The following is a 16,769-nucleotide window of genomic DNA, read 5'->3' as shown; positions in this document are numbered from 1 at the left end:
CTACAAAAAAAAAAAAAAAAAAAAAAAAAACCAAAATTAGTCGGGCGTGGTGGCATGTGCCTATAATCCCAGCTACTCGGGAGGCTAAGGCAGGACAATTACTTGAACTGGGGAGGCAGAGGTTGCAGTGAGCCAAGATTGTGCCACTGCACTCCAGCCTGGGCAACAGAGCAAGACCCTGTCTAAAAAAAAAAAAATCAGATCATGCCACCCCACACCTCCAACCTCATGGGTTTCCTAGGACCCAGAGAACAAAATGTAAACTTCCTCCTGGGATCTTCAGGGCCCTGCGTGAACTGGCCGCTGCCTGTCTAGCGCCCCCTTCTCCCCCTCCTCTTGCTCATGCTACACTAGCCACTTGACCTTCCTGTAGGTCCTCGTGGGCTGAGCTCCTTGCTGTCCCAGGACCTTGGCACATGCTCTTTCTCCAACCCTGGCTCTTTCTCAATCCTTGGGTCTCAGCCTCGGCACCTTCTCTGACCACCAAGTCTAAAGTATGTGGTACTGCCAACCTCCATATCTCCCACACTCCCACATATTCTCCCTCAGGCTCCAGCTGACCCTCAAATTGATCACAGTTTGTAATTATTTTGTTTGTTTACCTGTTCTTTTCTGAGTTTCCCACTGGAATCTAAGCTGTATCACCAGCCTGGCACGGAGGAGCAATAGGATCCATGGAGGGAAGCCTGTCAGGGCTGGAATGAGGTGACTCTGACCATTCCCCAGCTTTCCACCCCAGTCATCCACCACTGCCCACTGATGTGCAAATGACGCCTTCAAGCTGGGTAATTTTGGCCAAGTCCCTTCACCTCTCTGAGCCTCCGCTTTCACTTCTTTATACTGGGAACAAGATAATCCACGTTATGGATTCACTTGTGAGTATTAGATATGATTAATATACAACTCTTAGACCAGCACTTAGTACATGAGAAGGGCTTCATCCTCCTCCTCCTCCTCATCATCATTATTTTCAGGCTCTGATTATGCCGAGGGAACACTGCCTGGAGTTGTACTGCCCAGTATAGTAGCCACAGGTTGCATGTGGCTATTGGCCCTGGAAACGTGGCTGGCCCAAATTAAGATGTGCTGGAAGAATAAAACACATACTGGATTTTAAAGACTCAGTACAAGGAAAATAATCTTCCTCAAATATAAAATTCATAACTTTTATATTGATTAGTGTTGAAAAGATACTATTTTGGATCTGTTGGGTAAACTATATTACTCAAATTAACTTCATCTGTCCCTTTTTCTTTTTAGATGTGGCTACTAGAAAATCTTAAATGAGGCTAGGCACTGTGGCTCATGCCTGTAATCCCAGCACTTTGGGAGGCCGAGTCGGGTGGATCACGAGGTCAGGAGATCGAGACCATCCTGGTTAACACGGTGAAACCCCGTCTCTGCTAAAAATACAAAAAATTAGCCGAGTGTGGTGGCAGGTGCCTGTAGTCCCAGCTACCCAGGAGGCTGAGGCAGGAGAATGGCGTGAGCCAGGGAGGCGGAGCTTGCAATGAGCCGAGATCACGCCACTGCACTCCAGCCTGGATGACCCAGCGAGACTCCATCTCAAAAAAAAAAAAAAAAAGAAAATCTTTAATGATGTCTGTGGCTCCCATTTTACTTCTAGTGGACAGTGCTGGCCTAGCAGGCACTTATATTACTTGGGATACATTATAATTGTTTGAATCCATCATAGAAGGTGGGCAGGATCTTTGTAGTCAGAAAGATAATTATGAATTATAAATATTATGAAGGAAAAAAGGAAATGGCATAATAAATGTATAAAACCAATATAGCTTGGAAAATGGCATAGTAACATTAATATCTTAAGTACAATTCATGTCTTACGCACTTCAGAGTGCTTTCATGTTTGTTGCCTTATGGTAACCCTGTAGGGCAAGGAGAATTGATTCCATTGTACTGTGGGGGCTGTGACTTACTTGCCTCATATTTAAGGGTAAGTAAATACCCTTCATGTACTAACAAAGACAGCCCTACCAATCTCCATGTATTGTGTGGTCCTTGTGTGACTGGTGCTGTCCTGGGCATGCAGCATACATTATCTCATTTAATATTTGCATTGACACGATGAGGTGAACATACATCCCCATTTTACAGATCAATAAACTAAGCCCTGGAAAGGTTAAGGGACTTGCCCAAGGCCACACAGTTAGAAAGTGGCAGAGACGAGACCTAAACCAAACCTTCCTGAATCCATCTCTTAACCATCCATGCCATTCTGCCTCAGTGAATACAAAGCAATCATAATTGGCATAGCAGAGCACAACTGTTAAAACACCTATTTCCTGATATGAAAGTTTATTTTCCCTACAAGAACCTAAAAAGTAAATCACTAGTGGCTGCAGACACGGTGGTAAATAATACACCCATTGTTACAGATGAGAAAACTATGTCCCAGAAAGGTTACAGGATGAGAGTAATTAGAATATGTGTTTCTCAGGGCAGTGGCCTCCCTACTTCATACTGGCCTCCACGTTGCCCGCCCTGATCTCTGGGGCCTGCAAATTTCCTGTAAGAGTCTTGTACAGCCTTAGGCACCCATTGGGTAGTCAACAAATGCTAACTGGCTTGACAATTGCATTAAAATATGATGTCCCCAAGATCCCCTCTTCCTTTTATTTCAGTAAACCATTCATTTGATCTATATTTAGCAAGTAAAGGCAGAGTTCTTACATTGTAATAGTTTGGTGCAGGAGTTTCAAATTTGAGAACTTTCATAAAGCTTGGCAACTGGAACATGCTGGAACATGAATTACTAAAGTCTCTCTTGGAAATAAAATCCGATGGGATAGTGTATGCATTCGCTGCAGGGTATTTAGAAATGATGGTGTCCAGTCGGGCGCACTGTAAGGAGACAACCAAAGGAATCAGCATTGTCACATAATATTGTGGCTCTGAAGGACAGATGTCAAAAAGATGGTGACCAGCACAAGGTCTAAATGCATTTTATAAAAGGCAAAACTCTGACAGGTAACAACGATACACTGACCTCGGGCTTTAAGGATCTTCCCTTGGAAAACACAAGTTCAGACCTGTACTCGCTTCTGTAAACTAACTCAAATTATTCATCTTCTGTTTGGGACTTGGCAAAAATGATTTTGCCATAAATGCATTTCCACCCAATCCTGTTCCAGGCCACTTACCCTTGACTCATCAGCTGTTGGGTAATTTACATGATAGGAAGCTTTAGACGCTCTTCTCAGGCTAGGCTTTTCTTCTGAGTAAAATCTCACATCTTGTTTCTAAGATTAAATGATCTGAACTGCCTAAGCAATGAGTTTGCTTCAAACAAAGCTCCAGGGGGCTTGTTGTTCATCCGTGCCTCCTACTCTCCACCAAATTACTGTTTTCATCAAATCCTACAGTATTTTCACTGTTTAACAGAACCAATCCCACTCCTTTCAGGAAGCCACGATAAATTATCTTCAGTTAAAAAACAAACAGAATCAATGTTTGTCAAAAGAACAGGGACAAAAGTTACAGAAACTCAGTGATAACATCACTTTCCCCTAAGATAGCATGGCAAGTATTAGAGTCTGATAAAACAAAATATTTCCTACTATTTAATGGTCAAAAGCTTGAGAACATTGCCCTGGATTTTCTCACTTGATAGGAATCAATAACTACACAAACACAGAACATGGGTGAGCCCAAAGGAAGGCATTAGGGCCCCCCTACTTCACTCTGTGGTTGGTGGTGACGGTCCTCAGTGTCTGGTTTATGGACCACCACTAGCATTTGGGTGGGTGTAGCACCACCAGAAGCGGGAGTGTTCTTGTCCAGAGCCTAAGTTGTTCAGAGCCTAACCTGGGTTCAAGCCCCAGCTCGACCTCAACCTCTTCAGTAATGGGGAGTTAACTCCAAAGCTGGTCTGTTCCTTGAGTATCCAACTCTGCCAAACTCGAATTCTAATAAGAAGTGGCCGCATGCAGTGTGTAAGGATTTGCTGATGCTCCTAGAAGCAAGGTCACCCCAGCCTTGAACATGCTTCGTCTTTTTCATTCTGGCCAAGAGTTAACCAATACCTTTGGTGGGTTTTTGTGTTGAATCCTCACGACAACCCTGAGCAGTGGATCTTATGATTATCTCTACTTTTACAGATGAGGAAGCTGAACTTCCTTAGCTAATTCAGGTGGAGGACCAGCATTCCTACCCAAGCAGTCGGCCTCCACTACATGACATGGATCAGAGATCCCATTCTAAAGAGGAAAAGGTCAAGTGGTATGGCCCTGGGGTAACAGCAAGCCCTTTCAATCATAGACTCTTTTTTGGTTCAGAAAACCTACAACTAACATTTTGGAAATGAAAAACATTCTTCCCAAAAAAGTTCCAGTAGAGGCAATGTTTTATAAAGTATCGTAATAGAATTAGTCTCAGAGTGTGGCTACAGTAACACTCACTCACCAACACTACACACCCCTTGGTTTACTTGCCAGACCTGTGGCCTCCAATCTGGCCATACGCCGGCATTTATGAACTTCTCTCCAGCACCTACTAACTTTTCTAGAGCCACTCCTGCCAGCATGCAAATACAGAGAGGCCATCAAACTCTCCACCCACCTGCCTCATACACTTCTCCTAGTCAGTACTGTGGAAGATTCTGGAGCAAAGATTTGGAATATACTAATAAAGCTCTTTATATCATTCAGACTTAGAGAGATGACAGGTCTCTCAAAAGGTTGGGTGTAGTTGTTTCAACAGTCATGAGGAAGTTTCAAAAATTTATAGACCCACAGAGTTTTTTGGTCAGCCTCACCCATAGTCACATTCCTACTGGTCATTCTGATCTTTCTCTGATGAGAGCTACTTTTAATTCCCTTCAAGTCTTGGGATCCAGAAGTGGAGGAGGTGCTAAAGGTGAAAGTTACTGAAAGAGGCAGTGGGGTGGGGGGATATGAAATTCTCATCCAGTTCACACAGGAATGAGGTAAGATGCAGGGATCTCCCACTAGATCTCCATCGACCACTTCAGGCACCCGTTCCCAGGTACAGGACCTTAAGTGTTTCTACTTGAGTGTAACGTAACTATAAATACAAATTCCCATATTTGTGAAAGGGAGGAGAGGGGGAAGCCTGAACAGTTCAAAAGTCTGCCTTCTTTGGGGTTTGGTTCTGAATTTTTTAAAGGCCTGTAAGGTGTGGCTAGGTTCTGTAACACTCAGCTCTTGCCTTGGGCCCCTTCTCCTCCAGATAGTCCGGCTTTTCATTTGGAAAGTTACCGCACGCAAAGCCTTGTAGACGACCAATCATGTCCTCTGATTCAGTCTCTTTTTTGGCACCAAGAAGGAATGGGCAGTGCCATTATTTAGCAAAGAAGTTCTCGGAGAGAAAACCTAGGTGTTGCAGGAAGTATTGTTTGTGACTCAGGTGGTAACAATCATAATATTTAGCATGTTTATAATGCTTTGCTGTTTCAAAGAGTATTTCACTCTTTGCAATGTTAATTTGCCCAGTGCCTCCAGGGAGTCTCCACTTTCATGAGGCAACTGGGACACGGAAGGGTGACGTGCTTGAGGTCACGTCAAGAATCCACAGCTGAGGCAGGATCAGGTCTGAAGTCTTGTCTTCTACACCAGGACTTCATGAGACGGCACCTCTTTTGAATTTCTTTCCTAGAAGAGCTGGTGGCAGAAAAATAAGTAGAGGCATGGTTGTTCTGTGAACCTACTGAGGCCATGTACAAACTCAGCTTCTTCGGTAATGGGGAGTTAACTCCAAAGCTGGTCTGTTCCTTGAGTATCCAACTCTGCCAAATTCGAATTCCAATAAGATGTGGCTATATTTAGTGTATCTTAAATGATCCCTTTGTGTGGTTAAAAAAAAATCAATTCCAATGTCAGGCATCATAATACATCTGTGCAAGAAATTATTATAACTTTTAAAGGAAAAAGATGGCATAGTTTATTAATTTAATATTAAAGTCTAGGCTTTTCTTTTCACTTTTTTTTTTTTTTTTTTTTTGTGCAGGGGGTAGGGGGACAGAGTCTGCCTCTCTCATCCAGGCTGGAGTGTGATGGTGAAATCACAGCTCACTGCAGCCTCAACCTCCTGGGCTCAAGTGATCCTCCCACCTCAGCCTCCCGAGTAGCTGGGATTATAGGCACACATCATCACTCCTGGCTAATTTTTAAATTATTTTGTAGAGATGGAGACTCACTGTGTTGCTCAGACTGGTCTTGAACTCCTGTGCTTAAGTGATGCTCCCGCATTGGCCTCCTGAAATGCTGGCATTATAGGCATGAGCCACCATGCCTGTCCACTTTCCACTTTTCTTCCTCAGGTAGCCTTACCCTGGTTTGTATCTTTCCCCTTGCTGTATCTATTTTTCTTGACCATTTATCTATTTTGCTGTATCTATTTTTCTTGACAATGTATAAATACTTTTAAGAAGCCTATCTTTGCCCAACTCTGGTCAGGGTCATTGGCAATTCATACAGCTGCTTGATTGCTACAGCTCTCAACCAAAATTAAGTCCCATATCTTACAAAGAGAAGGAATGGGGTAGGGCCAGTACATTTCAGGCCCACTGCTGGCTTTCTTTTTAGTCCTATCAGATTTCTCAATAGTTTGACAACCAACTAGATTAAGCATTGTAAAAATCATATTACACCAAGATGTGTAAGAGTAACAATTTCCTGGTATGCCTAAACATCTCAGGAAAATACTTGCTTAGTCCACTCACTGATGACAAAATTGGTTTGGCAGGATCAAGTCCTGAAGATTCCTCTGGTTTCTCTTCCCACCCTGGCAATGGGTAGAGATGGGAAAAAGTTACTTAGAGACACAGGGTCCAATTTACCTGCATGAAATTTGAGGAGGTAGTTACTCTCCTAATTAGAACCATGGGCCTTTGGAGAGAAAGGACCAGATGTCCAATATATAATTATGTAATGAATGAAGGAAATTCCTGACCAGTTAATGCTTTACTCAAGAGAAGTGATTCTCACCATCGAGGGAAACATGCATGTTCCTTTCTTGGACAATGAGACACTGTTGGACACTGGTGACTGGTGAATGACATTGTAGAACCCAGGACCTGGGATATCATTCTGAAAGGGAAGAGAAGGTGGCGTCATCGAGATATTTCAATTCCATTGTGCTTTTCCACAGGATTTACATCCATTAACACTGAACCTTACCGTAATCCCACAGCACAGGCGCTACCACCACTTGGCGGGTGACAGCCTGGCTGTACCATTTCCTGACTTGCCCGATCTTTGGCTCAGTTACCAAGTGGTGGGGCTGGAATTCCAAGCCAGGCTAAGACTCCTAAAGCCCTTGCTCTTTCCACTATGCCCTGCCGCATTCCAAAAGAACACAGTTGTTTTTCATGTCATTAGAGAAATGGGCCTCAAGTGGGACACTGAACGCGGCTGATGTACAAGTCAGTGTGCAGTGATTGGGCAAGCCAGACCCACGGCAAGGGAAGGGTGAGCAATTTCACGTTCACCCCACCCCACCTGACTCAGCTTCCTCCTCAGCCTTTCAGAAGAGAAACCAGGGAGTGTTTCTGTTTATAAAGCAAAATGAAACAAAAACCACCTTCATCCCAAACCAGGCCATTTCTAACTCTCAGACAAAAAGAGGCTAGCCCTTGAGGCTCAAGCACTGAACGATGCAGGCATGTGAGAGAGGAATAAGTGAGAGGTCATTTCCAAGTTCATTTCTGCTGCAGCAGCTCATCGGGCTTTCATTGCATTTCCCATGCTAGTTACCGGGGGAAGTAAATGTTGACAGAAGCTGGCTGAGCGGTGTGAAACGCTACGGACGCTCCACTGTCGCAAGAGGTTCCTGGGTACCTGCTTGGTGCCAGAAGCTTTTCCAAGTTGGTCTCATTTTCACCATTAGTCAGTGAGGAAGGGATTACTGCCCCTTTGATAGATGGAGACACTGAGGCACGTGGAGATGAATTTGTCCAAGGTCCCACTGCCGTAAGTGGCAGTACCTGACTTCAGTGCTAAGCGCATGGTGTGTGCTGTCTTGTTTACTCCTCACACGAGCTTTTTACAGTGAGATACGGTCAGGGCCACTTTAAGGAAAGTGAGGCCCAGAGACATTGGGCCATAGCTAGTAAGTGGCAAACCCCGGAGCTGAACCGAGACAGCCCGACTCCAGAGCTTGCCATCTCCAATCTCTGTCACTCAGGTCTGTCCTGTCTCTGCCGCCCCTACTGCCTTCCTTAGGGTAGAAAGCCCAAGGTACCATCAGTGCCTTCCAGGACTTTCCAGTCTGGCTGGGCAGTATGTAATCATGGTTTCATATAGGGGATAGAGTCAAAGTGCAATTAACAGGTTCTTCTGTGCTGACTTTTAAATGCAGTGAGCCCTTTCACCCTTGCCCCATGGCAGGTAGGGACAGGGGAGCTGATTCCCGCTTTAGGTGAGAATGATCCCGGTGGACGGAAGAGGAACTGACTGTCATGGAGCGTGAGGCAGGCAGCAGGAGGCACTGCGGAGCCAGGTACTCCAGCACCCCAGGCCAAGAGCTCAGGAGAACCCTGCTGTTGTGGATGCAGATGCGAAGGGCTACGGGGAGACAAGGAAGAGACTTTTCTAGGCAGCTGTTTTCAAGGCAAGCATCAATTTATTGAGTGCTCATTGTGTGCCATGCACCGTTCTGAGGACTTTACATGTACTATTAGCTCACTTAATCTCCATTTTAAAGAAGTTGGGGACAAAAGAGATAAGGCCCACATAACTGGTAAATGTCAGAGCCAGAACCGAGGCACTCTGACCACAGAGTCTGCTCTTAACCACGAAACCAAACTAACTTTCAAGTGAGATTGTATAGGATTAAAAAAATCCCCACTGGGTTATGAATCAGAAATTGGAGTCTCAGTGCTGCCACACGCTAAGTGACACTGAGCAAGTCACCTCTCTGGGCTTCCTTATTTGTAAGTCCAAGGTGCTGGGCCTTGGGGTGCTTTTGAGCTTCCGGAGTCCCTGAATCTAGGAAAGCTGACGCAGGAAGTGTCACTGTGACTCTTCTAGGTTGAAATAGCAGACAGTGAAGACACACACCTCTAGCTCCCGGTTATCGCCACGCTCTGAACCTGACCATCAGTTTGCAAGAATTTTCTGAGCACTCTTATGTGTCTGAGGAGCTAGGGTTTCCAGACAAAATACAAGACCTAAATGCTCCATCCTACCTGCCTAGTTAAATTAGAATTTCAGATAAACTGTAGATGACGATTTTAGTATATCCCATGCAATATTTGGGATATACTTGTACTAACAGAGTTGCCATTATCTGAAATTCTAATTTAACTGGACATCTTGTATTCTCATTTGCTGAAGCTCACAACCTTCCTGGGCTTTAACCACACTTTAATTCTGCCACTTTGCAAACGGGCTTGAGTCCAGGGCACATGGGAAGAAGACTGTTACCACTTCGCCCGGAGGAACGGAGTGCTGCCTGTTTGTTCTCAGCAAGCAAAAGGAGAGTCCTCCAGACAGCAGCGGCTAGAGCTGGCCAGCGGCAGCTTGTGAGGAAAACTGTTAAAAATTCCAAAATGTTGCTGGTGGTGGCTTGAAACTGGCCAGGGTGGGAGTATTTATACCACAAAAATGGGCAGATGCTACAACTCAGCAGTTTTCTTCAAGGAGGGTAAATGGTGGTTGACCAGCATGCCACCACCTTCGTGCAACGCCCAAGTAGGTCTCTGGGAGGGGAATGTCAAGCATTCTCCTGCAACTTCTAGAGGTGGGCGGATAGCACCCTAGGAGAGACCTTTCGCCTGTGTGATAATAGTTCCTGCAACTGACGTTCTGTGACTTGGATGAATTTAGGCCTCTCAGAGCAAATCCCAGAGAACGGGAATCCAAGTTGTGAGTGGTGTGAACTTAGCCACTCCTTGGTTTCTTGGCAAAAACCAAATAAACAAACAAAACAAAAACACCTATGGGGAGGGAGACGGGAAGAGAACTCACATTTACTAGCACACTATGGAAGCCCGGTGCCGGATGCCCTACCAGCCGTCTCCTTCGCTGCCTCTTAGCATGAGGATTAAAGGGGTCAATACACATAAAGCAGGTGGAACAGCACCGATGCAGCCCGCCATCATCATCACCATCACCACCATCACCACGCGTGACGTTGCCTACTACTGCCTCCATGGAGCCAGGACCCTCCCTGGGGAGTCACAAACCTTCAGAGTGGGACTGAGCAGCTTATTAGCAGCCTCTTGAAGTCCCCTGAGTGGAATGGGGCAAACATGCAATTTAGCAGACACTGATTGAAACCTACTGTGCATCAGGACCTGTGCTAAGGGTGGAAGATATAGGCGCAACCTGTTAGCAGCTCACAAGGTCTAGGAATGGGAGGAAGGAGACGCAACACAACAGTGCTCATGGATGGATGTGTGGTCGTGACTCGATGGGAAATGTGCAGACTTGAGTTGGGGTCATTCAATCCATTTTTGAGGGATTTGTGGGGTCTGGAAAGGACAGCAATGACCACGGCCCAAGAAGCCCCTAGGCAGGTGGTGGAGGTAAGACAGCACACACATTAACCTCGTGTCAAGGGCATAAGACGGACTGTGGGAGGTGCTTCCACCTGGGAAAGATGCTGGGGAAACAGGATCTGAGGACCAGGAGCTGTTACCTGGGTTCATCCTCACTCTGCCCAGCCTCGACTGCACAAGCTACTTCCCCCTGTTTTTGTCTCGGGATCATTATCTGAAAAGTGTGGATAATGATGGGATGTAGCTCACAGGGTTATTATGGGGATTAAATGGGGTAATAAATGCAAAAGCCTTTGAGGGGGACCTGGCATGTCATGAGTGCCAGCCCAGTGTTTGCAGACCCCTTTGGAAGGGGTGCTGGTGACTGGATATGGAGAAGTCAGGCCTCACAGAGCAGGGAGGCAGGGCAGACCCTACTGTGGGTCAGATATGCAGCTGAGGGCACACTTGGGGCAGCTGTCCCCTTGAACATGGTGACTTCTGCAAACTGAACCTCCTTTCATTAAAATATCCCTGGTCTAGTGTCATATCAAGTTAATAAGTGAACAATATTAACTTTGTATGATTTCATCACAAATTAACCACTGGCTGGCTTCCCATCTGGAAGGGTAGATTTACTATGTAATGGTATTAACACATATTTTTAAGTTGTGCCCATCCAGAGCACATGGTACTGATGTTCTACCAGTATTTATTTATTCAAGCCTGGAAGGGATGAGGTTTAGAACCATGAAATAGTCATTCCTGGCAAGGGCTTACCTACCTATTGCAACATCTTTATTTTTAGGATGAGGAAACAGAGAAGCAAAGACATTAAGGGGTGTCCTTAGGGGTACACAGTTTCGGAAACAGTGACCACAATCCAGGGTGAAGTGGAGACAGAAACACGGAGGCGGGGGTAGAAAATGTCCAACAGGCCGCTGGGCCATGCTCTGTCACACAGATCAGGCGTGTCTCTTCACCTACGCAAAGTTACCAGCACATCTGTAAATAACTCGAAAACGTTCAGGAAAACAGACTTCATTTCTAGCAGCCAAAATTGCCATTCCAGACACTGAGCTTTGTGAAGGATTCCTTGTACTCTGCAGTTAAGATTCTCATGGGGAATGTGAGCTAGGCAAGGAGGCCCTGATGGTTCACTGCAAAGTTAGCCTCATAAGGTAAGTGCACATTTCAAAGGGCACTGATTCTCTGTGTCAAAGATGTGCTAAGGTGGGCCACAGGACTACTGTGAGGAGGCAGCCACGTTCGATCTGGAGCAAGGGTGCGTGCGACTAATTCTTTAAGAAGGGTGGTGAAGCCCTGGAGTTTTAAAATCTGTTTTTAATTTGTATTGCCTCACTAAATTATCAGGTGATGTTAAACAAGATCTTTAACTTTTCAATGCCTATTTCCCTCAGGAAAAATGAGAATGAATGATAGAACAGGAATTTTTTTCTGTTTTTATAACTTGAGGAGACCTCAAAAATTATATAACACAAATTTTATGTTTCAGTTGAGGAAACTGAAGCCCAGAAAAGTCAAGTGACTGGTTTAAAGGCACACAGTCAGTGACAGAGTAGGACACAGAAAGCCTGATTGATGGATCCCCTGCCTTTTCCATAAAATTCCATCCTTATTTCTAAAATGTTTACAAATGCCGAGACGAAAGTTTTCATGTTGTCAGGTAATACGACCACATTTTAAAAGTTGGAACCCAATCTCTGAGCAATTCCTGTCTTTATTCAATGCTGCCTGTAGGTTTGGCTACCCGCCTCCTTGGTTCGTTCAGTTGAAAACGTTCTGAGAAGCAATCATCTCTTCAAACACTAACTTGAGAAGTCAGCCCGTTTGCTTTCTGAATTTGAGTGTTCAGAACTAGATCATGGGGGATGGGGCCCATCCACACTAGCTGACATCCTCCCCTGTCTTCAGCTTGGTCTGTTTCGCTAAGGCCTTTTCAGAAACTTGCTGACTTTCACAGGACAAAGTTACAGCTCTGCGGGCCACAAAGGCAGGCGTGGTGCAGTGTGTGGAAAGAGCAAGAGGCTTTGGAGTGAACTAGACCTGGGTTGAGGTCTAATTCTTTCAACATTGATTCAGCAAACATTTCTTTTGAGCCTCTTATGTGCCAAACCCTGCGTTGTGTGACCTTGGGTGGGTCATTTAACTTCCCCAAGCCTCGGTTTCCTCTTGTGTTAAATTAAAATAATAAGCCCTTCCTTTCAGCATTGTTCCGAGGATTAGAGATAAAAGGCAGTCTAAAAGTACACATAGTAAGGATAAGTAAATGGTGGCTGCTATTGTTTTTATCGGAGGCTGGGCTGCAAATATCCTAGAGATGGACAATATATTACCATTAAATTGACAAATGGGAAATCAGACAGAAAATGGGAAAGAGTCAAACAGTTAAAACAGAGGAACTAGAGAGAGAAGAAAACTCCTGAGCAAATATGTATTGTCTTTGGAGAAAACCTACAAGTGATTTAAAACTCTGTGTGTGTGTTTGTGTGTGTACACTCTATTCTTTATTATTTGCTTTCTTAGAATCCTAAAATATTAGAAGTGGAAGAAACTTAAAACATTCTCTAGTTCAGCATTCTTATCTACCAAGGAGGAATCAGGTTGAGGGCACCAGGGCTAGCCAAGGCCCCTCACTCCATGCCTTGGCTCCATTCAGAACCTAGATCTCCTCATTCCCTCTCTGCCATCTGGGCTAGGTGATAGAATGAAAACCATTTTCAGAGAGCAGCAAAAGATACATGAAATGAGGACTCCTCCAAAAGAACATTATTCTAAAGGTCTTGCTTAAATGAATGAAGGAATGAAAAATTTTTTAGATTCTAAGGACGCCTGTGAGTTGCTTCTGGTTGCTTCTGTCCCCTGATGGCGAGAGAAGAGAAAGTCAGGTCCCAGAAATCCCAAAGATTAAATAAGGACTGGTCAGGAACCACGCAGAACTTTCCAGGTTAGAGAGGAAAAGAGATGCGGCAAGATTTAGGGAAGGCGGGGGGAGGTGGGTAACACAGGAATATGATAACACGTTGTGGTAGTGGTGGTTTTGAGATGGCGTCTCATTCTGTTGCCCAGGCTGAAGTCCAGTGGCGCGATCTCAGCTCACTGCAATCTCCACCTCCTAGGTTCAAGCGATTCTCCTGCCTCAGGAGAGGTAGTATTTGGGTCTACAGGCACGCGCCACCACTCCCAGCTAATTTTTGTATTTTTAGTAGAGATGGGGTTTCACCACGTTGGCCAGGCTGGTCTCGAACTCTGGACCTCAAGTGATCTGTCCACCTTGGCCTCCCAAACTGCTGGGATTACAGACATGAGCCACTGCGCCTGGCTATAACACATTGTTTAAGGAAGTTGTTTTTGTTGTTGTTGTTGTTGTTGTTTTAAAGTAGGGCAGGGCTCATTACAAAGGTAATTTTTTTTTTTTCCAGACAGGGTCTCGCTCTGTCACCCAGGCTGGAGTACAGTTGCACTATCTTGCTTCAATGCAACCTCAACCTCCTGAGGTTCAGGTGATCCTCCTTCCTCAGCCTCTTGAGTAGCTGGGTCTGCAGGCACGCACCACTATGCCCAGCAAATTTTTGTACTTTTTTTTTCTTGTGGAGATTGGGTTTTGCTTTGTTGCCTGGGCTGGTCTGAAACTCCTGGCTCAAGCAATTAATTCTCCTACCTTAGCTTCTCAAAGTACTGGGATTACAGGCATAAGCCACCGTGCCCAGCCCTCCAAAGGTAATTCTAGATGTATTTGACTTTTCTTTTCCTCATGTTATTTGAAGTCATGTGATTTCCTCTCACAAGGATGAGGAAGATTTTTGTATTAACCTTTTACTTAATTGATAACACTTGGGAATTTTTGCAATTTTTCAGTTTTATAATGATTTTTAAAATATATTTTTTTCTTAAAATAGTTTTGGTCCAGTTCAATATTTTTGGCGCCATAAATCCAGACATAGTTGTTTTTCCCTGGATGTCCCATTTTTCAGGCTCATTCTTACAGTTAGTCCGGTCGGTGCCCCTCAGTGGAGCTGGTGCGGCGGCTCCTGGGAGCACACCGCCCTCCACTGTCCACAGAAAGACACAGCAGCCAGACAGAACGTGCCTGTCCCGCAAGGCTAAAATCCAGACTAAAACGAAAGAACCCCTAAGACAACGCCATTACCTTCTTTTGAGAAAATCTCTTGGCTTGACTATTGAATCCTTTTTTTTCTGATTCTGGGATTACTGGAGCTTGAGATTTAAAAGGAATGGAGGATTGTGTTGGATATGCAGCAGTAAAACCTAAACAACAAAAATGAAATAAAATCAAAATGAATACAAAACAATGATTGACAAATGTGGAAAACACAAAGGTGTATATTAAAGTTTTATTTTAAATGGTAGAGAAGAGAAACTTGCCTTTTGACAGGAAATAGACACGAAACCAGATTTTTAAAAAATCCCCACTTTCTTTCCCTCTTGGCAATTTATCGGACTTCCCCCTTCCAGCGCTTACACTAGTGAGATGTGGTCACATAAAGTACCTTAAAGCAGGGCTGTCCCGGGGAAAAGCGAGGAGATGATAGTAAAGACATTCTTGCCAGGCAGGAAGGAGACAGCAAAACTATTCTGGGAGCAGCCTGGACAAGGCGCGGTCAGAGGACAGAGGAAGCGTCCTCACTGCTCCTTGGCCTAGATTCAGACACCAGCATTAGGCCGTTAAAATCGAAAGAGGTTAGGGAAATCCCAGCGTGGGGCTGGCTCTCACTTTCCAGGGCACTGTGCAAGAGAGGCGTAAGTTTTCGTTTCTGCTTTGAGCAGACATGGGGTTAAAAAGCAGAAAGGGCTTATCTATAGAAACTGAAGTTAAAAGTTCCTTTGTCTAGGTTGTGATGTGTAAATGCGTATCTGATGTATAAACTCCCCTCCTGCTGAGACTTCCACAACTGCTAGAACTTGGCAGCATCTGTCTGCATAGCAGGTCGATTATAGACTCTAACCTGTAAGTGTAATGGACTCTGACTCCAGTTTTCTGATGTTTGATGGCTGATAGCTCTTCAGCTTCACCACTCCCTCATTCCCTTCTGCCCCAACACTGGGCAAGTGGATGAGAAAGCCCAGTGCTCCCTCCTGTGGCACCAGTTGGAAGTTCAAACCACACAAACCCCTGCCCTCAGTCCAGCCCCGCTTTCCAACCGTAAGAAAACCCCCAAGCCAGGCTCCTTTCCCTGCTCTCTCAAGCCATTATTGGATCAGGTTAGGAAGGCTGTGCTGCTGTCCTCAGAAGGCCTCACTACGTGGGTGATAAGCCTTTTCCTACACTCTTGATGAGCATGTGTGCGGCATCGTAAGTCTTGACATCCAAACCAAATTTTGGGTGGGAGGGTGCATCCTGACTCTGTAGGCTGTTCACAACAGTAAGCCAAATTATTTTAACATCAGAATCCTAACCCTCAGAGAGAAAATACATGCAGAAATGGGGAAAAAACAGTCAAGGGAAGGAAAGAAGAAAGTATGTGTTAGCCATAGCAGAGGGTGGTTTGTATGGAGACTGTTAGTAAGGCTCATTTCTTCATCTCTGAATTTTTTTAAAAAAACAATACTCCTTTTCAGAGTGGGAAGCCTGAAGACAATAGGGACCCCTTGAGGGGTACAATCATGAACCAGCTTCACAGATGAGGAAACTGAGGCTTAGAGGGATTCAGTTATTCATCCAAATCACCCAGCACTTAAGAGGAACAGGTGGGGTGTGAACATGATTTGCCTAATGAGCCCAGGCTCTTGAGCTCTGAACTGTGCTTCCTCTTCCTGAGCTGGCCTCTAGTAAGTGCTCAATAAACAGATGACTGATACAATGGGGAGAGGGACACTTGAGCCTAATCTGCCTGGATGGAGGATAAAGCAAGAAAAAGGAGCTGAATACATGTTTAAGTAGAAAATACTTGGGGATATCAATATACAGTAAAAGTATTCTTCTCCTCCCCTCCCCATTTAAGCAGATGAATGGCTATGGTTTTGGTTTGTTTGCTTTAAGAGAGCTATACAGCAAATCAAAAGGCAGAAGCAGCTGCAAGACTTACTGGCTTTTGTTTCTAAAAACCTAAGCCTATAGAGCAGCTAAGAGAGTGTGCAGAGGAGGCAGTAAAGAAAGAGAGTTGTTAAAAAAAGGTTACAGGAAGGACATTCTCCTGGGGAAAGGAGAGGTTTCTGCCTGACTGGAAAGGAGATCCAAGGCTTCTGGCTATAACAGAATGGCATTTGTCAGAGCAGCCCTCTTGATGAAACAACTAAAAAAGTAGAATTTTTGAAAACCACTCTG

General features: G+C 44.8%; 1 protein-coding gene across 4 annotated transcripts in view; it reads right to left on the bottom strand.

Moving 5' to 3' along the window:
- Positions 1–16,769, bottom strand: part of STPG1 (sperm tail PG-rich repeat containing 1) — a 57,892-nt gene that overhangs the window by 19,813 nt on the left and 21,310 nt on the right. For 2 of the 4 annotated variants that reach the window (XM_023219645.2, XM_023219644.1), the window contains 3 exons: positions 14,634–14,752; positions 6,969–7,070; positions 2,695–2,865 (listed from right to left, as the gene is read on the bottom strand). In XM_023219645.2, the coding sequence (XP_023075413.1) occupies positions 2,695–2,865; positions 6,969–7,070; positions 14,634–14,752 (392 nt within the window). Of the gene's footprint in view, positions 1–2,694; positions 2,866–6,968; positions 7,071–14,633; positions 14,753–14,994; positions 15,247–16,769 lie in introns of those variants that run through there. The other 2 variants (XM_023219647.1, XM_023219646.1) reach the window with 2 other exon arrangements.

This window comes from Piliocolobus tephrosceles, chromosome 1 (assembly GCF_002776525.5).
Source record: "Piliocolobus tephrosceles isolate RC106 chromosome 1, ASM277652v3, whole genome shotgun sequence".
Lineage (NCBI taxonomy): Eukaryota > Metazoa > Chordata > Mammalia > Primates > Cercopithecidae > Piliocolobus > Piliocolobus tephrosceles.
Note: the sequence above shows the minus strand (reverse complement) of the source record. Positions and strands in the feature narration are given on the sequence as shown.